The sequence below is a fragment of the Triturus cristatus genome, chromosome 3_2 (genome assembly GCF_964204655.1).
Source record: "Triturus cristatus chromosome 3_2, aTriCri1.1, whole genome shotgun sequence".
Taxonomy (NCBI): Eukaryota; Metazoa; Chordata; class Amphibia; order Caudata; family Salamandridae; genus Triturus; species Triturus cristatus.
Genome location: NC_140584.1, coordinates 859,717,056 through 859,739,713, shown reverse-complemented (window position 1 = coordinate 859,739,713; position 22,658 = coordinate 859,717,056). Strand labels below are relative to the sequence as shown.

Sequence of the window (22,658 nt, the reverse complement as noted above, 5' to 3'; positions counted from 1 at the left end):
CGACTCCGATTGCATTGCATATGCTTGTTTTTACTTGGTACTGTCTCTACTACTTTTTGAATCACTTATAGTTTTACTTCCTATAATCTCATTTTTCCTTGACCCATTTTGTGTCTATTTTCAGCAGCGGTTGGCAACTACAATGAGAATGGTGGGGCGGGCAAATGGGTGGTGAGTGGGTGTAAAGATACAAAACAAACTCCCTCACGACCTCTATTTCTTTTACTGTATAGAAAGAATCTAGTATGGGCTAAACATTAATATGCACAATTTCTAAGCAATTTAATACTTAAACAGTATATTTTGTTTATCATAGTTTTATTATTCAAAAACAGTTATATCAAAATACATTTGTTTTTTTCCATTTTTTTATAAAACAATATATATGTTCATTTCTACAAGTATTTGGTTTCTTTCTTTATACATAATTGCACATCAGCCAACACATTGCAAGCTGATGCAACATACTACTCTGGGCCCCTGAGCAAATAAATATTACAAAACAATTAACAAATCTCAAACTCACTCAATCGCAACCGCACACATTCATGCATCACCCAAAAATCAACATTCATATCTGGGTCATGGGGGGACTTAGAACTAATTAGTCTCCACGACCCTGTCAAATGAGCTGGTACAACAGGGTCTGACAGTGAAGTCGACGTGCGTTTCGGTGGAGTGGAAACAGATGGAAAACCGCCTTCATCAGGACCTTGCCAAATACAATGATTTACCGCAATCAACCAAGGGGTACAGAGGGTGCAAATATGCACCAAACATCCAATATATACACTGTGCCCTGACGGTTAAATGAGAGCCATGGAGTCTTGCTAAACCTCAACCCGGGACACCCCCATTGGGACCCAAAGAATTAAGAATTGCTTACCCTACGGCTCAGCTTTATATCCTTGAACCATATACATTGTCTCGGAAGCTAGTCTCGGAACTGACGTTGTATGCTTGATGAGGAAATCCATTGTGACTACTATAACCCATGTTTCTGGAGCATCTACTATGGCCACACAGAGCTCATACAAATAAGAACATGTTAGTTGGTTAAAACATCAATGCGCAGTGACCGACTCCATTAATGCCGTCTCTCCCAGTGTGGTGCACATTTGTAATATTTATTTAAACAGGGGTCCAGAGTAGTATGTTGCATCAGCTTGCAATGTGTTGGCTGATGTGCAATTATGCATAAAGAAAAAAACAAATACTTATAGAAATGAACATATATATTGTTTTATAAAAAAAAGGGAAAAAACAAATGTATTTTGATATAACTGTTTTTGAATAATAAAACTATGAAAAACTAAATATACTGATAAAGTATTGAATTGCTTAGAAATTGTGCATATTAATGTTTAGCCCATACTAGATTCTTTCTATACAGTAAAAGAAATAGAGGTCGTGAGGGAGTTTGTTTTGTATATTTATTCTCTTGTTGTTTCCCCCTCTTCTCCCTGACCTTACCTTCCTGTAGAGGGGAGGGGTCCCCTTTGACAGCATTGGTGAGCGGGTGTGTGCATGTAAGCCAACTATAAGTAAAAACATATAAAAAGAAATAGTCCCCCTGCTTGCCCCAGGACATGTTCTCCTCATTCCAGTCCGGTGTCCTTCTTCTCTGTCTCCTCCAGTATCCAGAAAACTCCTCTAACAAATCCTGATGCTGCTCTCACGCTGGTAACCAGCACGAGAGGAGTGCCAGGATTGGAGGAACGGCCTCTCTCAGCGCTCTCAAGGGCACTGGAGGACTGAGATTTCTCAATCCCAGCTGTTCACGTCAGCTGGGTTAGAGAGGTTTAAAATGTGCATGTCATTTTTTTTTTCCCTGGAGTTCTGTATAGCATGACCTTGACCCTAAGGTATCAGAGCACTTTACATGTGCACCAGTTACATTGCAGACAGACACATTCATTTTGTTAGGCACAGGGAGATTAAGTGATTTGCCCAGAATCACAGGATCTTGAGCGTCCCTTGCCGAGACTCAAACCCAGTTCCCCAGCTTCGAGGTAAACCGCTCTAGCCATTAGGCTACCACAAGATAGTCGTACAAAGTGACATGTGCACTTTAAACTCAAATGCACAGCCCATCACTCGTCCCTGCTGCTGCCACTCAGCAGCAATGGCCCCACCCCGTCCTGACACTCAGCTCGGGGCAGAAATGGTGAAAACAAATTGTAATAAATTAAATTATTATCAATTTATTTGTCATCTCTAGGGCTCTAGTGTGCGATGCTACTCTGCCCTAATGGTGGAGCCGCTCCGGTCTATTTTTGTTACCTTTATTATTTTATTATGGAAGTAACACTCATGCCTTCTGTTTTCTCTTCCCTTTCTTTTTCAAATCTTTTTTTCCCCATTCTCCCCTTTCTCCTTTGAATTGTTAATGCTATTTTACCCACCTTTCTACTTATGGAGGCAATCCCAAACCGTTTTTCCCTCTTCCTTTCCATTTTTTTCTCTTGTTATTTTCTGTTTCTTTTATACACATATTTATATTGTCTAAATTTCGTAGTTTTTTTTTCAAGTAACACTTTAGAAATTTACATCCAGAAGCGACAGTTTCATTTTGAAGTTACACTTAAGTGAGGCCTTCTGATAGGGAAACGGTTGAGCACACATGGAATAAGGCTGTGAAGGGGAGACATGCTCTCTCGTGGAAAGCAAAGGACATATACGGCTTTAATACAAACCTGCTTTATCTGGTTCAAGTTCCCTTTAAGTGTTATCATGCTTCCAGAAGACAGCTGTTTGGGAAGATTTCAAATGAAAAATTGATAAAAAAAGATGTGCCGTTTGTATTCCCTAATTTAAGTGAAGTGGTATATTATATCGGATTATGAGCTTGTTTTTAAGTGTATGCCTGTGTTCTGTTCCCACAGGTCTTGAACATCAGTCTGGTGGAAGGTGAGACGATAACTGTGGAGAGTATGGAGGGAGTGGAGCCTGCCATCCTGGCCAATGAGTCTTTCCTCATGAAAGGTCAGGTGATCCGCAGTCCAACCAATCAAGTCACAGTACACTACCAGAGCACGCAGCCAGGGAGTGCCGGGCAGTTCTACTTTCACTACCAAGGTAAGCATAGGGTGGGAGTGTCAGTGGAGGGAACCGCGCTGCAGGGAGGAAGCGTGAAAGTGTAGCTTGGTGGATAGAGTTCTTGGCTTCAAGTTATAAAGTCATAATCCAGATTATGCCTCTATAAATCGTGTGCTCTATATTGCTGTCACCATTAGTTTGTCTCCAAGTTCTTCACTATCTTAACTGTGATTTGGGCGTGTTTAAAGCTGCCCACGCTCACATTCGTTTCTAAATATATATAATCATTTCCGTTCGCGGAGTACGGTGGGCGGCGCCTAATGTTACCTCAGCAGAAGTGTACGACTGCTCGGAGTTGCCCATCAAATGTTCCTCTCTGGTGTCTTCAAATAATCTGAATATTTACCAGCATTGGGACTCACACATTCACCCAGTTGCCAGTCACAACCACCACCCTCTGCCCAGTGGCTCTTGAAATCTCTTGACGCTACAGTGACGTTGCCCAGAGATAGAATATGGGCATCATTGAGCAGAGGGGTCAGGAATAAGCTTGGTGGTGAAAAGACCTGGGATCATATGAGGTGTCCGTCATACCTGGGGTGAGTTTACTATCCTGTGGCTAATTAACTGGAGGACTCCAGGTTATAGGTACAGAAATGAATGATTTAATCGAACTTCCCCAGTCAATGCGCTACATTCCTAGTTGAATATGGTATCTCCAGTTTACTAAATATCTATCTCCTCTTACACTCCCATTAAAATTCATCATAAGGTAAGAGATCTGATGGGATGCAGATCTGTGAGGAACTCCGGGCTAATCCTGAGTATCAACTTGGTCTCCAATTGAAAGGGTCTTGAGACCAACAATGAAGAAGGCATGTGGTCAGGGCAGGGTCCTGAGACCCAGCCTTATTCTTCCCCTCGCTCTTGATTTTCCTAGTCCATTTTCCTACTCTCTTTCTTTAATCTCCTGAATCCAACGAAGACAGTGTGTGGTCCGGAAAAGGTACAGCTAGCCAATCTGTGTCCCTTTGGATTCAATTTAAAGAGGCTTATATAGGATTTTAGTGGTCCTGACCCTTCCTTCTGGCTCACCCCACAACCCTATTGGCTAGAACAGCACAAGGCTTCTTAGAAAATGAGATTCCACCCGTCACCTGAACATTTACTCTTGTGAAGTCAGAGTTCTCACATAATGGCGGTGTTTCCCTCTCGAAGGCTATGGCCAGTGAAATCTGCAGGTAAGACTAGGTGCAAAGACACACAATTGATGGACGGAATGCAGAACAAATCATAACATTCACCCCCAGTCAAGAGATCTGGGTTAAATCTATGATTCTTTTGCTCACCATGCCAACCCAATTTAGACCTGACATATGCAAATCAGTCTTGACCCTGGGCCTCATGGGAAAAGTCCAGCCCGAACTGCCAAGCCAGGTCCTCCCTGGACCGGAAACAAGCATCCTAGGACCGGTTTCGAGGTTACACCCCTCTTCAGCCACGATAGCTTGATTCCAGTGGCACAGTGAGCCCAGGACCCACGTCTGAGCATACCTGGCGCACTTAGGGCGAGAAAGCAAAAGACACTCAATTGATGGACGGAATACAGAACAAATCATAACATTCACCCCCAGTCAAGAGATCTGGGTTAAATCCATCATTCTTTTGCTCACCATGCCACCCCATCAGCTGTTGTTTTTGCATTGGTAAGACTAGGTGCTGCTGTAGAAATATGAGCAGCATCACTCACTGCACGCAGCTCCAAAGGAAGCTGATTTCAGGCTACTGATCCCAGATATGTTAGGAACCTTCCTCCCGCTCTGACGCGCTGAATTCTGGGGATTTTTGCCAATAGTTTGTTGGCGAATCTCGACTATCTAGAAGGATTATAGAATCCAAATCTGGCTCTGAGTTAAGAGGCACCCAATTGATATAAAGCATTGTACACCAGAACAAGAACCTTGAATTTGACTCTTTATGTCCGTATGCAAGGAGAAAAACATGTTTTTAATGGCACATTTAACAGAAGACGGGCCACCGCATTTTGGAACCATTGGAGTCTATCCAACAGGTACTCGTGTTACCCTAAGTATACGCATTACCATATTCAATTCTGGACGTTATCAGCACCTGAATGACCTATTTCTTCACTGGAAAGGATTAAAGAGGAAGACATTTCTTTAGAGACCTCAAAATGCCGAAACAAGCGCCTACCAATGGTTTTTACCTGAGGCTTAGAGGACAGGCTGTAATCAAATGTAATCCCCAGATTTTTGACTGAATCTTTCTGGGGTCCTGGGGAGGAGGCATCATCTGACCAGAAAGGTAGCTAGAAATCTGATGGAATCTTACCAAGGATGAGAATTACATTTTTTTCTTTGTTGCATTTGAGTTGAGCAGTTGCTAGCCAGTGAAAGACAGCTGTAAGACATGTTTTAATGTGCGTGCAATGCAACTCTGCTTCCTTGCCCCAGGAGAATAGCAGTTGTGCATCATCTGCATAGGAATCTCGTTGGCACCGCGGTTATCTGATGATTGGACTAGAGAGGTGAGGTATAAGTTAAACAGGGTAGGGCCTAGGGCAAAGCCCTGAGGGACTCCCATCAGTGCATCACATGGGTTGGCAGAGCAAGGAGGAATCCAAAATTGTTGACTCCTATTAGCTAGAAATGACGTTCGCCAGTCCAAGGCTGCCCTGTTACTCCAATGGCCTGGAGACGGTCCAGCAGCATATAATGGGGGATGGTGTCAAATGCTGCAGATAGATCAAACATAAATCAGTGCAGCATTTCCCCTGGCATCAGGAGTTCCTCTGATATAGTCTGAGGCCTCCACCAATGCCATCTTAGTGCCATATCGGGCTCTAAACCCTGACTGGCTGGGGTTTAGCCGATTGCTAACTTCCCAAAAACTGGATAGTTTATTCACCTGTTTTTCTAGTACAGGCAGCATGGAGACCGGCCTATAGTTCGCTGGAGTGGCCGGTTCTGCTGCAGGCTTTTTCACAAGTGGAAGCTCAGATATTAGAAACATGGAGTGACATTTGGCACCCTACAAACAATAGAGGGCACTCAGGTGCATCAACAGGCGCCTGACGTATGGCTGGGGGTTGCCCATAACATTTCAATTTAAGGTTAGAAGGGTTTAGTGTAACTGGGACTTGCTGTGCAGTCTCAAACATCAAAATCAATTTCAATGTATTATTACTTTATAAACATCCTTTGTTTCTCCATTTTTACCAGCCTTGTTTGACTTTTTATGGTGCCCAGGGGATTATTGAACTTCTAATAATCTAATATGTATTGAACAATGGGTCATGGCAAAACAGATATTGAGCTCACCAAGCGGCTAGGGATTGTAAGTAACAAATCCCCCAAAGACTATACCTCACGGAAGCCTTTGAGTGTAGGGACTTCAAAAATATAGAAATTCAATGTATTGAGCTCTATATATAGTATTGAGCCAGGTTAACTATTCTGAACCCTGTCACTTTTGCTTCATGTCGGGGTCAGGCTGGGGTCTGACCCCGCAAAGTAAACACTTTTTCGGCCAACGTTGGCGCCTGGCACACAACGTGACCTCCGAGCCCAGTCTGTTAGCTCAGGCTGCAGTGAGTTCAGTAGTCAGCTGAGCACTGGACTTCTTCCAGCACCCATTGACCTTTGCTCATATTATGCCCTATGGAGGCTAGTGGCTACTTGGTATAAGGCATAGGGGTGCACCTGCAGTTGTAGCCGGATCCTTGTAAGCTAGTAGAAGTTGGGCGGCTTGTAAACTCCGACATCCAGGATGACACTAGGTGTACCCACTTGGACCTCCAAAACTCTGGACTAGGGCACTAGCTTGCATCCACAGTGCTTGGCCTGACAGTTCCATATCAGTCCCATGCCATCAAATTGCTAGGTTCAAGTCTTTGATGTTAGGAAATCAGATTTGAAGGGGTTTGCATGCCTCCTCCACCCAGCAGGGAAACATGGATTCTTGTCATGGAAGATGGTTTTGTAAAATGAAAAGGGACAGTTGAATTGACATCACACTCCCTTTGACACACTCCAGTGACATCCCTGGATTCCCCCTTGTCCCTCCCTTTGGCCCCTCAACGACCTCCAATTTGCTGTCCAGGGGCTAGAGGATGCCCCAAGTCATTTAAACCAACTGACAGTAAACAGCAATTTATTTTCTCTTCATACCAAAGCCTTCAAGACTCCTACGATTACTTTCAGGATAACTAAAGCAACAACTGCTACCACTGGCTACCTCTGCTTAATGTACCTGATTACAGGGCTGACGCCCACGCACCCTGGAGTGGGCTGCTACTGGGTGGAGCAGGCCCACCTGGATCCCAGCAAGCGGTGTCGTTGCTAGGACACAGCTCCAAGGAACCTGCAACTGTAAAAGCCGTTGAGTTTGCCAATCAGACAACTTATAAGAGAAGAAGGGTTGTGGGAAATGCCGGCCCTGATATCTACCTCCTTTTTACATCAGCCGTCTGCCAATTTACGACGCACACAGGCAGTGGAGCGGGGGCTCATCTAAGGAGCACTGGCGATCCTCGGTTCTGAGGGAGAGAGGGTCACTTGACATTGTATGGGGGTGGCAGTGAGCCACCACCCCATGGTCCAGCCACACAAACACGGCACCCCCACCCCAAAGACTATTACACACTCTGTCCAGCCAAAATACAGTAATTGAGTGTCAGAAGGGACAAACATGCACAACACTTAGGGTTAGCAAGGGAGTGCAGTTGCTAACCATGGTTTGTCCTTTGGTACCCACCAAAATGCCTTTGCCCTGAGCTGTGGAATCATGAAAGCTGCAACACGAAAATAAGACAAAAGGGCTCAAGAGCCATGCTTACGTCCCCTAGCCCGTCTCCCTTTCATATTACTCGTCATACACGCCCCCCCCCCACACTTAGGCCGGGAGCATTTAAATTATGGCCTACCCAAAAACACTCCTGTGTATCCATCCACTGCTGAAGGGAGAAGCCGGAAAAGACACACCTGGCATTGGGGTGAAGGAGATGATCACGAGGACTGGAATGAGAGAATACTAGTAACAGAGATCATGGGTAGGACATCTGAGCATCACCTCCTCATCCAATTTCTGAACTGTATGCGAAAGGTCCAATGTTGCATGCTAAAGCTGTGACCTTCCATAATGAACTGCTTAAATCAAACATGTCTGAAATGCCCCTTTAGGGCACTGTTTCACAATCATCATGTATGTGAAAAAACGACTTAAATAAACTCCAAACTCCCCTCCTGTGAGTATCACCTCAAGTGGTGGGAAACTGACGTCTAAGGAAGTGACCAAGTAGCCTCACACATATATTTCAAGGAAGCCTATTTTCTGTTAACCTAAGAGTTTGACAAGAGTCCCCCAGTAGATTCCGCAAGCTCTAGTCAGGAGGATCCACCCAAGCCAAAGAGCAACCCATATTGATACATTTTTCCACAAAGTGACTCGGAGAATCTTCCAGGCTCAAGTGAAATTGACAAAGAATCTATCACACTGTCTAAAGCTTGCAACCCTATCTATGTGGACCTCGATGGCTTCCTTTATGTCCAGCGTGCGTAGCAAAGCTTCTGCTTCAGAGGTCGGGGAAGGGGTAAGAGAAGACTGATGGTTCATAATATCTTACACCGACCGAAATAGTACATCAAGTACACTCTGGACGAGGTAGCAAGAATTGACAGTCTGGAAAGACTGCCAAGAGTTAAGGTAATCGAGTAACAAATGTGCCAACGCCATCTTTTAACCAAGCTCCTGGCTGAGGGTCAAAACAATCTGCCTGCAAGGCTGGAAGACAAGGTCTTCTAAGGAGAACATAGGGCCTACTCACAGAATGGTTCAGACCAAGAAACTAATGGGAGCACCTACTCAAATGATGGTTTAAAAAGCCTTGCAAAATCCTGCCACTAAAGGGCCAGTGTATTACAACTAAGACTCTCTGTTTTCCGTTTTTACTGATTTTTACAAATAAATACAGACAGAAAACTTTTATTTTCTTGTCTGTATTTATTTTTAAAAGTGGATACAAATGGAAATTGAGTTGATTTTTCAGTGATTCTAAATACTCTCTGCCATGACTGTCAGGCTAATAGCTGTGTGCATTGATAGATAAGGGGATTATAAAAGAAAAGAATTTTTAGTAAAGAGGCTTAAACAGCAGTATATATGCACAAGGTTGATACTGAAATTTGCATATTTTCTTACAAGTGCATTGATTTATCTTCTGCGGGTGTTTACAGCATTGAAACCTAGTAGGCATTCAAACATGAGTGCATATTTACCGGTTAGATAAACGTGGAAATATACAAATTTCATCTTCATTTTTCACAAAACCCAAAATAAATATGGATGAATACAGATAAAATTAGCAAAAAATAAATATGGATAAATACAGATGGAAATGTCCAAAAAAGAAATACCATAAAACCTGAAAACATAATTACAACCCCTTTGTGTGATCAGTTTGCTCTTCATGTTCTCAAAATTCACTTGCTGGTTAAGGACTGCAACAAAGAAGAGAACGGATCACTCATGAGGCAGAAACTTCTAGTAATGTAGACTTTCAAAGACACAAGGAATCAAAACCGTGTACAGAAGCCAAGTAGTTTTAGAATTATTTGCCCCATCTACATTTCAAACAGTCTTGGAACGACCAGTATCCGCACCCAAAATAGGTCTCATCTGTCCTATGTGAGTGTTTAGTGCAGTGCTTAATCTAAGCCAGTGGTTTCTGGGGACTGAGCCAGTGTTGACTGAGCTGTTTTGCAGACCAGCGCTTATTTTTCCTCCATAGACTGATCCAGAGCAAGAGGGAGAAAAACACATTAAAGAGGGAAGGTGGAAGAAACAGAGGGAACACATTGATAAAGGGAGAAAGCAGAGATGAAAAAGAACCTGCAGGGGGGAGATAATGAAGCTGGGAGTGTCTAGTGGTGGATCAAAGACTTATCAGGAGGGATCAAGAATACCCGGCCTTGGTATTGGCCACCCCATCCTTCCTTCAAGATAGCTGATTGCGGGCTTCTGCAATACTTTGGGCACTGGCACTTATTCTTTTAAAAATTAAGTCCTGGTATCAGTGTACATCCTTTTGATCCCTTGACTCTCATTCTGTGATTTCTTGCCATTTTCTTGCAAGCTAAATATCAGCATTTTCTTAACTGATCCATTAATGTCTTCAATTATTTGAATCTAAATCCATGACTTTGAAGTGCTATGTAAATTTGTACATTTCACTTACTTCTTAATTCAGATATTATAGATGGTTTTAAAAGCAATTAAAGGATTTCTATTCCCTGCATGCAATCCCTTCAGTTACTGACCTAAGGTTTGACATCTAGCTTTCCATTGCTGAATTTTGATTTTCTTTCTTCTAAATATGGCTTATGTGCCAGAAAAAGGAATAGACCCTTCGAAGATAGCACATGATAACCAAAGAAATACGCATTGCCTATGCAAGAGCTATTGGCTTTGCCAATGTGTTTTAGCCATGTTGTACACTAGCGTGGCTGCTGTTCAGCAGGGCTAAATGTTAGTGGCCTAGAGGGAAGTGGAGTAGCATAGAGTGGAGTGGCATAGAGTGGAGTGGGATAGTGTGAAGTGGGATAGAATGAATTGTCGTGGAGTGTTGTTGAATGTCATAGAGTGGAGTGGCGTAGCGCAGAATTGAGTTAAGTGTTGTAGAGTGGAGTAGAGGAGCATAGAGTGTTGTAGATTGGTGTAGAGTATCCTGGAATGTCACAGTGGTTTGGAGTTTCGTAGAGTGCCATAGAGTGGAAGGGGGTAAAGTGTCATAGAGTGAAATAAAGTGTCTTAGAATGGAGTGTCGTAGAGTGTCGTAGAGTGGAGCGATGTGGAGTAGATTGTCATAGAGTGGAGTGACAAATGGGAGGGTCGTAGAGTAGCATGTCATGGAGTGGTGTAGCGTAGAGAGGAGTAAAGTGGAGAGTGGAGTAAACTTGATTATAGTAGAGTGGCATAGAGTGTAGTGAAGTAGAGTGAAGTTGCGTAGTGTAGAGTGGCGTAAAATGTGATAGAGTGGAATGGCTTAGTATGGAGTGTCATAGAGTGGAGTAAAATGGAGCGGAGTGGAGTGGAGAGTCGTAGAGGGGAGTGTAGAGAGGAGTAGAGTGGAATAGAAGCAAGTGGTGTAGAATGTCGTAGAGTTGCTTGGAGTAGAGTGGCATAGAATGGAGGGGTTCAAGTGGAGTGGAGTGTCGTAAAGTGGAGTGATCTAGAGAGGAGTATCATAGATTATACTGTCATTGAGTGGAGAAGAGTGTCATAAAGTGAAGTGGAGTAGAGTGTTACACAGTAGAGTGCCGTGTCATAGAGTGGAGTGTCGTAAAGTGGAGTGTCGATTGGAGAGGAGCGGAGTGGAGCAGAATAGAGATGCATGAGTGGAGTGGCACAGAGTGACGTAGAGTGGAGGGGCATAGAGGAGCAAAGAATGGAGTGGCATAGAGTGAAGTGGAGTAGAGTGTCATAGAGTGGAGTGACATAATTTGGAGTGTCGTACAGTGGCATACCGTATAGTGGAGTACAGTGGATTAGAGTGGAGTGTCATAACTTAGAGTGGAGTAAAGTGTGATTAGAGGGAGTGGCATAGAGTGGAGTAATCTGGCATACAGTGTTGTGGTGTATTGTAGAGTGGAGTGGAGTGGAGTATAGAGGAGTAGAGCGGCGTAGAATGTCATAGAGTGGAGTGGCGTAGACTGGTGTGGAGTAGAGTGCTGTAGAGCAGAGTGGCGTAGAGTGTCATAGATTGGCTTAGAGTGGCATTGAGTGGAGTGGCGTGGAGTGGCATAGAGTGGAGTGGAGTAAAGTGATATGGATTTGAGCGGACTAGAGTGGAGTAGAGAGGCCTAGAGTGAAATGGCATAGAGTGGAGGGGTGTAGAGTGGAGTTTGCATAGTGTGGTAGTGCACTGCCAGCACAGACAACACATTTTCTATTGAAATAACCATTACATTTGCACAGTTTTTCTGATAAAACTATATAGCGCACAAATAATAATGTGTGGAAATGGCATCATCTAGTGTTTTGTTTCCAGCACACTTGAGAATTACAAACAAATGTGGTTCATTTGTGCTTTTCTAATTCTTATATATACTGAAGTATTTTCACTGTTTATTTACAGACATTTAAATTGTGTTCTGTGCTAGAAAAAAAAGCCTTTCCTTTCACACCCCTAGTTTATCAGATAAATCCTCTTACTTTGAACTCAGAGAAATAAAAGTAAACACCAAGCTCCCATGAAAGACAAAGCCTAACGTTTGACTTCTGTCTTTGGATGCACAGCAAATGTGACAAGAAAAGAGAAACATTTAAAGCCCTGTTTACAGAAAGTGAGTACTTTGTGGAAGAAAACAGTAAACAGGCTATGCTCCAAGGAGGGACAAAGACATGCTGGACAGCATAAAACAGATAAAGCCAGAAAATATAAAGCACACAAATGTGAGTTAAAAACAATAAATCCAATGGCAAGCAGTTGGTGGAATGCATTCGTAGCTCAGCTTTCAGGATGTCCTCAAGACGTCTTTAGCAACCAAACAGCTGTGGTGTCTAGTAGGCTTCGACCTACAAAAGGAGTTCTGGTTCTTTTTTCTCCTCTGAACACTTGTCCCGTTTCGCCTCTGTAGACAGCAGCTGGTTGCACTGATGCGGTCACTTCATGTGGCTGCTCTAAATTCTGCTCTTTTGGTTTCAATGATGTCACTGATGATGTTACCTTCTCTGAACGATCTGGGCGTGTCCTGCTATGCCAGTGATGTCGATTTCAGGGGATGTGGTGATGGAATTCATATCACTGGACTCATATCACTTTCTTTGGCATAGTTTGTGAGGCTCTTTCCATGGCTGCGCGGATGATGCCTTTTGCTCTGGCTGAATTTACACTTTTTTGTAGTAAATTCGAGATTCTTCTGCCTGTGGTTGCATCAGTAATACCACATACTGTGGTTGCTTGGTTACCATCACTTTTAGTGAGTGCATTACTAAAGTTTCTCCTGCAGTTGCATTAGTGAGCTTAATTCCTATGAGTGCATCGCTGATGCCATTCCATAGGGTTTCCTTCATGATGCGACTTCCTGGGGCGCCATTGTTGACGTCATTTCAAGTGATTCTATTACTGCATTCATTCTGGAGCGTGTTCTCCAATGTGGTACTCGCACTAAATGGACAGCATGCCTTTGCTTTTTCTGTTACTCGTCTTAGCTTATGCAGCTGCTGAAATCTGATGTTGTGGGGTCATTAAAGGTGAGTATATTTAGTGAAATTAGCAGGCTGCCATGTCATCAGTCACATTTGCATTTGGCTGACACTTTAATTCCAGAGTAGTAAAGTTTGTTCTCTATAACGGTGAAAGTCCTCCGCTGTGAGCAGCAGCAGATCCCAATGGGCCACACGTTTCAGAAAAACTTGACAGTGAAAGAGGGGAAACGAAGTGATGTATTAAAAATAATATCTTATTTCAAAGGGCTGTAAAAGCTACAATCGTGAGTCGGGATGGCAAGAGATGAGACTCAAGAATAGTCGTCCTCACAAGCCCACAGAAACCATATTTTATGTCCACTGAGGCCTGCCGTAGACTCCTGTCGTCAGCACCAAGGACAGCTCCCGAGGTACCAGCGACCATGAATGACGCATCAAGTAGCACAGTCCTTAGGATAGAATTAAAAATTTGCGAACATTCGTGACAAGAATTTTCAATTCTATTAAGGACTACGGAGGCGAGGATTATGCTTCTCAATCTTTACTAGAAGCTCACAGCAGCCAATGAAAACACAGAAATAGACCATGTGACAACCATAGAGTCTCTGCTATATAAGGTCCCTGCCAGCCCATAGAGTCCTCTTTCTTTGGAACGGTAGTTAAGTCCAACCACGACCTGCTCTCGAGGATCACCGATAGCCAGGGCCTTCTCCAACCAAGGAACTGCAAGCCCAACGGGGCCGAACTTCTTCCTGGATCCCGATCCAGACAAACTCGCACGTGAGCGGAGCACCGAACGGTAGCCATCCAGTCACCGATAAACCATAGTCCAGCTTACTTGCTGTCTGTACCTGAAAGAAAGGAAAGGAAACACCCCATAAAAGCTGTTCCAGAGTGCTCATTAAAGCCACATTACAGCATGAGAAAAAAAGGGGGGGAAGAACAGTACACAGAGAAATGCAAATCCATAGCATAAGCAACAACATCACATGATGAAATATAAGCATCATAACATACCATGTGCAAAGCATGATGAATAAAATCATTACATCAAACAAAGTATATCTCTGGGTGGGATAATCCTCGCCTCCGTAGTCCTTAATAGAATTGAAAATTCTTGTCACGAATGTTCGCAAATTTTTAATTCTATGTCAGGACCGGAGGCTCCGATTATGCTTGTTCAAAGCTGATCCACCAACATTGACGCAATATTCACAATGGGTTTATAGTAAAATGTTTTGAAGGTACTCTCATTAGACCAGTCAGCTGTAGTCATGATATCTACCAGGCTGACACTTGACGAATATGCTTTCGTAGCCATGGCTCCGCGTGCAGAATGCGCTCCAAATTTGGAGATGTCAATTCCCGCTTCGCCCATGAGCCAACGCATCCATCTAGATAAAGTAGCTGGAGTCACTGGGCGAAATGGCTTCTGCAGAGCAATAAGCAACTGTCCTTGCATATTAGTACGAAATTCTTCAGTACTCACCTCGTAATCTTTAATACATTGCACCACGCATAATTTAGGATTATTAGGAAAACTTGGATAAGTGACTGAAGTGGTGTTGCACTTGGTTCTCCTGGATAGAGTGAAATGCACACCGTCCGGGGTAAATCTACGCCCCGCCAAATCCAATGCCCGCACATCAGACACCCGTTTGCAAGAAACCAAGCATAGGAGCATAGTTAACTTGGCCGAAAGCTGTTTCCGAGATAAGAATCTGTTGGAAGGCCAGGCTTCAAGAAATCTAAGGACCACCGAGACATCCCAGAGATGAGAATACTTTGGGCAAGGGGGTTTCACCATCCTGACCCCTCTAAGCAATTTACATACCAGAGGGTGTTCCCCTATGGGTTTACCGTCGAGAGGTAGATGTCCCGCCGATATCGCGGACCGGAAGTTGTTGACCGTCCTGTACGCTAAACCGGAGGAAGCCATGGAGGCCAGGAAGTTGACCACTGAAGAGACATGTGCCTTAGCGGGATCCACGTCCCGTTGAGCGCACCAATCACACCATCTCCTCCAAGATGAGGAATATCTCTTATGGGTGTTGGCCGACCAGGCCTCTTTGATGAAGTTGCTAGCTTCGCGTGAAAGGCCCGGGACACTCCATCTGTCCCTGAAACCCGCCAAGCAACGAGTGGGAGTTGGCCCGATGCCACCAAGGGATGAGGATTCTGAAGAGGGTCCAGCAATAGGTTCTGCACCCGTGGAAGAAGGATCGGAATCGCACAACTCATGGCTAACAATACTGGAAACCAAGCCTGAGCCCTCCACAAAGGGGTGATCAATATGAGTTCCGCGCGAAAAATCCTGACTCGCGCCAGGGCCCTGGGGATCATGAGAAACGGAGGGAACGCATAGCAGAGAGATGTCGGCCATTCCTGTAGGAAGGCGTCCGTGGCTATCGCCTCTGGATCCGGCCTCCAACTGAAGAATTGGGGAACTTGCTTGTTCAGCCGAGATGCAAATAAGTCTATCAGGCAAGGACCCCAAACCCGTGTCAGGCGTCGAAACACCGTGGGTAACAACCTCCAATCACTGGAGTCCTGTAGATGGCGGGAATTCCAATCTGCTACCTGGTTGCTGGAGCCGGGAAGGTATTCTGCAACCACCGAAATTCTGTTCTGTAGACAGAAATGCCAAAAATCTTTGGCGATCTCCGCCAACATCTTCGACTTGGTACCACCCAACTTGTTGACGTAGCGTACCGCCGATATATTGTCCATCCGGAGGAGGATACAACAATCTGCCTTCTGTGGCGAAAGGCATCTGATCGCAAAGGAACCGGCCAATAGTTCTAGGCAATTGATATGTAAGCGCAATTCCTCCAAAGACCAGCGACCACCCGTGGTCAATGTGCCGCAACGGGCTCCCCAACCCCATCGGCTGGCATCCGATTCGATTATCACATCCGGTGCCGCTCCAAATAGCGCTCGGCCGTTCCAGGCCTCCATGTGATTTAACCACCATTCCATCTCCAGCCTCGCCTCTTCTGAGAGAGGGATCTGTTCTGAGTAGCTGAGACCTTTCCGGAGATGTCGGATCTTGAGCCGCTGGAGGGCCCGGTAGTGAAGGGGCCCGGGAAGATCGCCTGGATGGAGGAAGACAGTAGGCCCACCACGCGGGCCAACGATCTCAGGGAAGTTGTTTGCTTGCGAAGGACAATTCGCAGTTCCCTTTTGATGGACTTTATCTTTGTCATTGGCAGCAAGAGCTGGCATGATAGAGAATTTATCAAGAACCCTAGAAACTCGATGGATTGCGAGGGAACCAACATCGACTTTTGTGGGTTGACGATGAACCCCAAACTCTGCAGCAGATGTATCGCCCAGTTGAGGTGTGTTTGGACTGTCTGAGGGGAGGACGCCAAAATTATTATGTCGTCCAGATATATTATGAGGCGGACTCCTCGAGCCCTGAGAGACTCCACCACCGGTCTCAGAAGCTTCGTGAAGCACCACGGTGCTGACGAGAGGCCGAATGGAAGGACTTTGTACTCGTAACAAACTGTCTCCCAGATAAACTGAAGAAACCTCCTGTGGGGGGGGGGAAATGGGAATGGAGAGATACGCGTCCTTGAGGTCCAACCGGACCATCCAATCTCCTTCCTGGAGGAGATCGCGTAATAGATGGATGCCCTCCATCTTGAAATGCCTGTAAACAATCCAGGAGTTGAACTCTTTGAGGTTCAGCACTAACCTGGATCCGCCTCCTTTCTTGTCCACCAGAAAAACTGTGCTCAGGAAGCCATGAGGGTGCACCACGGAAGGCGCAATCGCGCCTTTCCATAACAAGCAGTTGATTTCTTCCGTGATGAAAGCGCGATCTTGTTGGGAAAAAAACAGCGGGGGCGGGCGGAACTCTTGCGAAGGGGAGCTGTACATCTCTAACCTGTAACCCTGTACAGTCTGCAACACCCATGCATCTTGCGAAATTTCGCGCCATTTGTCTAGAAAAGATGCCACTCTGCCCCCCAAAAGCACCTCCGAAAAAGGAACCAGGCTCACCTGAGTTTGCGGCATCATGTTGGTTGTTGGAGTTCCCTCCAAATCTGCCACCTTTGCGGAATCTGTTCCTTGAACGGCGGGAAGGGTAGAAATTGGAGGTATTGGCAGAATTGTCCTGGTAACCTCCTCTTCGCTGACCACGCTGGGCGCCTTGGTTGTAGCCCCGGCCGAACGAGCGCCCACGAAAGCGTCCGGCCCTGCCGAAAACCGGGCGGAAAGCCCGCTTCAAAGAACCTTGGGCCTTGTCCAACCCACTGAAGGTGGCCATGAACTTTGTGAGTTCCTTTAAAAAAGGTTGGCCAAACAGAAGACCTTGGGCCAGCGGACCTGATTCGGATGTGGCCAATTCAGCTAACCTGGGATCTAATTTCAGGAGGATGGATCGGCGCCTCTCCGTCGATAGCGCACAATTTGCGTTGCCTAGTTGGCACACTGCCCGCTGTGCCCAGCCAATCAGCTCGTCAGGGTTAATCAAAAGGGCCGACTCCTTGGCCCGAAAACCCATCTCTAAAATCTTCGTCAGGGGACCAATAACGTCCAGCAGTTTATCCTGGCAGGACCGCCAGGACCTATCTAGGCCTTTCTTGGGATCTTTAGAATATTTTTTGAAATAGGTCAACATTGACGGGTCCACTTCCGGGGTAGCCGCCTCTTTGTCCGCCAGGTCTGGCCTAGGGCATTCCGACCTCAGCCGAGTTCGCACATCGGTATCAAATGCCTGGCGCAAATGAGACTGGACATAGTCCGCCACTTCCTGTGACGGCAACCAGGAGGTAGAGTTAGGGTGGATAATATCCGCCGGTTCAAAGGTGAGAACCTTGGGTGACGTGGACGGAGCGGCATGCTTTTCCTTCCGTGCCTTCTTGGCTGGTCGAGGGGATTCTTCTTCGTCAGAAGTAGGATCCGGGGAAGTATCATGGCCATCATCCTCCTGGGAAATCTCAGTAATCGTAGCTTCTCTAGAAGCTGAGCGTTCTTGCTCCGCCATTGACTTGGCCAATTTAGCGAAATCCGCGGCGTGTGTGTTCGCCCTTCCTTTACCCCCAGATTTAATGCGGGAGCCAGACGCCGGCAGCCAACCTTGTTGCTGTGCATAAGAGCAAAGGTGGCGTTTTAGGGGCGCAATCGCCCTCACCAAAGCCGAGTTCACTGACTGCTGGACACCCGCGTCCAGAGCCTCAACGAGGTCATATTCCATCGACCCAGAGGGTTCCTCATCATAGTAATAGTATTCCTCCTCATAGTACTCCGACATGATTTCAGCACGAGTGCAGTAAATGACCCTGGAGGAAAGTGAGTGACCTTATTCACTACCAACAATCAGATATTCTAATATGAGGTCAGGGGGAGTGGTAACCCCAAGCAAGCCCTAATCAGACACCCACAGGTGACCTCTGTATAAGTTTAGAATGTGGAGGGAGGGAGGGCTTGCAACAAAACCCCACTCTAGGCAAAGCCTATGCACAATTTTACAGCCCCTGAGAATGAATACACATCAGGGGCGTCAGAGGAGCAAAAACGAGCCTTTTAGGAGTCAAAACGCTATAATCCCGGGTCAGAAGCATGTAAAACGCTGCTCCGGCGTTCGTTGAAGTCCAAATGTGGACAAATATGGCCGCCGCGCATGCGCGTTGGCCGAGGCTCATAGAAACTGAAAGGGGACTGCGCGTCAAACCGATGCGCATCCCCGCTCCTCAACCTCCCGCTCCACTAGTACCGGCGATGCGAGGGAGACCCCGCTGACACACATGCGCGCGAAGGCAAATATGGAAATCAGTGATGAAATCAGTGACAAGAGGAAAAACCGGTAGGCGCGTGCAGCGCGACGCGCAGAAACAGAGTGACACTCTCACCAGACTCTCACCAGACAACGTTTAGATCGCAGTAGCGCGTAAAAGACAGCGCAATGCTAACAACAACGCTTAGCAATAAAGGCAACTTGCGATCATATAGTCATCAAGAGAAAAGTTGAAATGCACTTAACTGGCTGCGGAGCAGCAAAGAAAGAGGACTCTATGGGCTGGCAGGGACCTTATATAGCAGAGACTCTATGGTTGTCACATGGTCTATTTCTGTGTTTTCATTGGCTGCTGTGAGCTTCTAGTAAAGATTGAGAAGCATAATCGGAGCCTCCGGTCCTGACATAGAATTGGTACACCCCTTTCTGAGTACACGCCCGATGAAAAGAGATTGTACGCACTGCCTTGGGCCAGCAGCATCCCAGCAGATTGCTTTATATTTGCATATGAGCATTAGCCTCCACCTTTCCGTCAAATCTGTCAGCAATCATGTCTGTGTTTGCTGAAGTCGCCTCAGATCCTTTGCAGGGTACTAGTAATTTAATGTTTATTAAAAGAGCTATTTATATTTTTGCCTCTAGCTGAACAATCAGGACGGTTCATTGGGGGAAATACTCTACTCTGAAATACACAACGATCTACAGGTTAAGCGAGTGAATCACAGAATGTCAAACTCAGTCTTTCACTCTCAAATCAGTTAATTGAATACCATTAAGTCCCTGATTAGGAGTCTTGCAGGGCAGAATTCACGCACAATTATATGTTGCCCATTGGTCCAGCACCTTGATTTCCCAGGTGTAGGAGCACCGCACCCGGTTCTACCTGCTGGAATTCTGGCAGGTAAAATCCCTTTGGGAAAGGGCTGCATTGCCACTCTGACCCATTTCCCAGAGCCACGCCGACCTTGAGCCAAGAAACAGGGGAGTATGTAATACTCCTCTCCTGCCAAGTGGCATCTTCCCCTTGCCTTACCCACACAGACATTTACCATCTGCTCACAGCAGCTGGTAAATATCAGCATTAAGTGCCACAGAATTGGAAATTCTATGCAAAATACCAACAGGAAAAACAGTTCTGCATGCTTATTCCCAACTCCTTAGGGAGTAAGTTATAATTGCAGGAACTCTCTGCAGAGATCTCAGTCCCCTTCAATCCCTGCACTTTTGGACTGAAAATGTTCTGCCCCAAGATTTTGGCTTTGGGCTATCTGGGCACCTTTAGCATCACTTCCAAGGGTTGAAGACTGGAGAGGCAACAATTGGAGGGGCAGGACTCACTCAGGCTGGGTCCAGGTGCAGGTCCAAGGTGGTTGGAGCCTTTTCTGTCCCTGAAGCTCTGATCAGGAGGTCATACAACTAGCCCTCAAAGTCGCTCTGGAAGTCCTGAGTTTAAGCAGAAAAGTCGATCTGAAGCAGCAGGGCAGTCCTCTGAGGGCACAGGGCAGGCTTCAGGCAGCAGGGCAGCCGACTGAGAGTCTTCTGCAGGTCCAGAACTGGACTGAAGACTAGGGCTGAGGATCCTAATTTTATACCAGGTGCCAGCTTTAAAGTGGGAGAAACTTCTAAAGTCAGCCTCCCCCAGCTTCTCCCCTCACCCCCACAGATGGGGTTGAAATGTCCTTTCTCCCTTTCCTGGTCCCAGGACGTCTGGGGGCACAACAGGCTAGAGTAAAGTTATTTGTGTGTGAGCTGAGGCTCCTTCTCTGAAGTACAAGTGGGGCTGTGCACAGCTATGCCCCCCCCATCATGCCACCCCTATTGTGTGGCTGTCTGGGAGGTATACACCAAGGCCAACTGCCAACTACACTTAGTCATGTGCCCCAGGAAACAGGCTGCAGGCGCCAAATGGTATGACTAAAAGTGGCAGTTTCAGAATTGTGAATTAAAATCCGACTAACGTTAAAGAGTGTTTTAAATGACAATTCCTTAGACACGAAATTCAATATTCCTACCTGCTCCCAATTGAAAGTTATCACTTATTAAATGCAATAAGTTAATGCAATGTTATCCTATGAGAGAGGTACACCTTACAGTTGTAAAAATGAATGTGTGAGTTTTTAATTACCAGGACATGTAAAGCTTAAAAGTAAATGTCCAGGTTTTAAATACAATGCACCCTTCCATATGGGCTGCGTAGAGCCTGCCCTATGGATGCCTCATATGTATTAAAATGGGAGTTTTAGGCTGGGCAACAGGTTTATTTTGCCAAGTAGAATTTGCACATTAAAACTGCACACAGGCTGCAATAGCAGGCCTGCAACATGCTTTAAGGTGCTACTTAAGTAGGGGGCACAATAAGTGTTGCTGGCCCACTAGAGGCATTTAATTTACCAACCCTGGATATATAGTTTACCACTTTACCAGGGACTTATAAGTAAATTAACCATGTCAATCAGTGTCCGCCAGTTGTACCATGTTTTAGAGAGTAAGCACAAGCACTTTAGCACTGGTTATCAGTGGTAACGGGCACAGAGTCCTAAGGCCAACAAAAAAGAATTCAGCGAGACAGCAGAGGGCAAGGCAAAATGTCTGGAGGACCACCCTAAGGCTGACAGGTCTAAAACTGCATATATCTGTAGAGAATTTCATGTTACTTGAATTATAGTTATTGTCATTAACTTGAGTGACATCTGTGTTCTATTGTACCTGGTATAAATCTGCACTGCACCTCCCATGCATTAGCATCAACTGGTGAACTATGGCTACCTCTGGAGAGTCGAGGATGCTACGCAGGCCTGTCTCACCTTTGTAGACTTAGGGCCTTATTTAGAGTTGGGTGGTAAGGGAACATCTCCAAAAATTATTAAAGTCCCTTCAGCCTGCCACAGAGACGGGGCCTTCTACAGGAAAACAGACCCCACCACTCTGCCTGCATATTCATTTATGTGTGGCGCCCCTGGCGAGTCAGCTTCGGAATGGGTGCAGTGGTGGTGCCTCCACCATTCCGCCCATTTCCCAGCTGACCCATTGACTTTTAAATGATCCTCATAGAGCTCAGAATCCTGAGCCAATAGGGAGGACATGGCCTACCGCCTTTGAAGAGGCTGGCGGGCTCCTGCACCGAACAGGATCTGGAGAAAGATCCTCGCATTACCAGTCTGAATGAGTGATGGGGGCTGTAATCCCTGCCGAGTACTAGGGAATGAGGGGACATTAAACCGCTGAGTCTACAGTGCAATTATTTCCTGGCCTGTAATGGGGTGAAGTGTGGGTGGATCTCTTCAGTGGCTCACTCATAACATTTCATTGCAAATATCTGCTGCTTGTACCAAGGGTGTCAGCCTGCTGCAGGGGTGCTCGGCACCAGGCTCCGGTAACGAGCTCAGGGCTTCCAGTAATGGGCCTTTCTCCTTCCATCTGCATCCTGCCTCGGGCAATGAATGGCTACTGCGTGAGGCGAAGGCCTAGCAAGACCCGCAGTGAGATGTGGAAGGCTGACAGGACCCCCAGCGTGAGGTGCACGGCTGTCAGGACCCACAGCGAGAGGTGCAAGACTGGCAGGACCCCCAGCGAGAGGGTGCAAGGCTGTCAGGACCCACAGCGAGAGGTGCAAGACTGGCAGGACCCCCAGCGAGAGGGTGCA

At 46.0% G+C, this 22,658-nt stretch overlaps 1 protein-coding gene across 1 annotated transcript in view; it reads left to right on the top strand.

Moving 5' to 3' along the window:
* Window positions 1–22,658, top strand: part of SEZ6 (seizure related 6 homolog) — a 1,090,094-nt gene that overhangs the window by 704,415 nt on the left and 363,021 nt on the right. Inside the window, exon 4 of the mRNA XM_085649158.1 lies at window positions 2,886–3,078. Coding sequence (XP_085505284.1) covers window positions 2,886–3,078 — 193 coding nt within the window. The remainder of the gene's footprint in view (window positions 1–2,885; window positions 3,079–22,658) is intronic.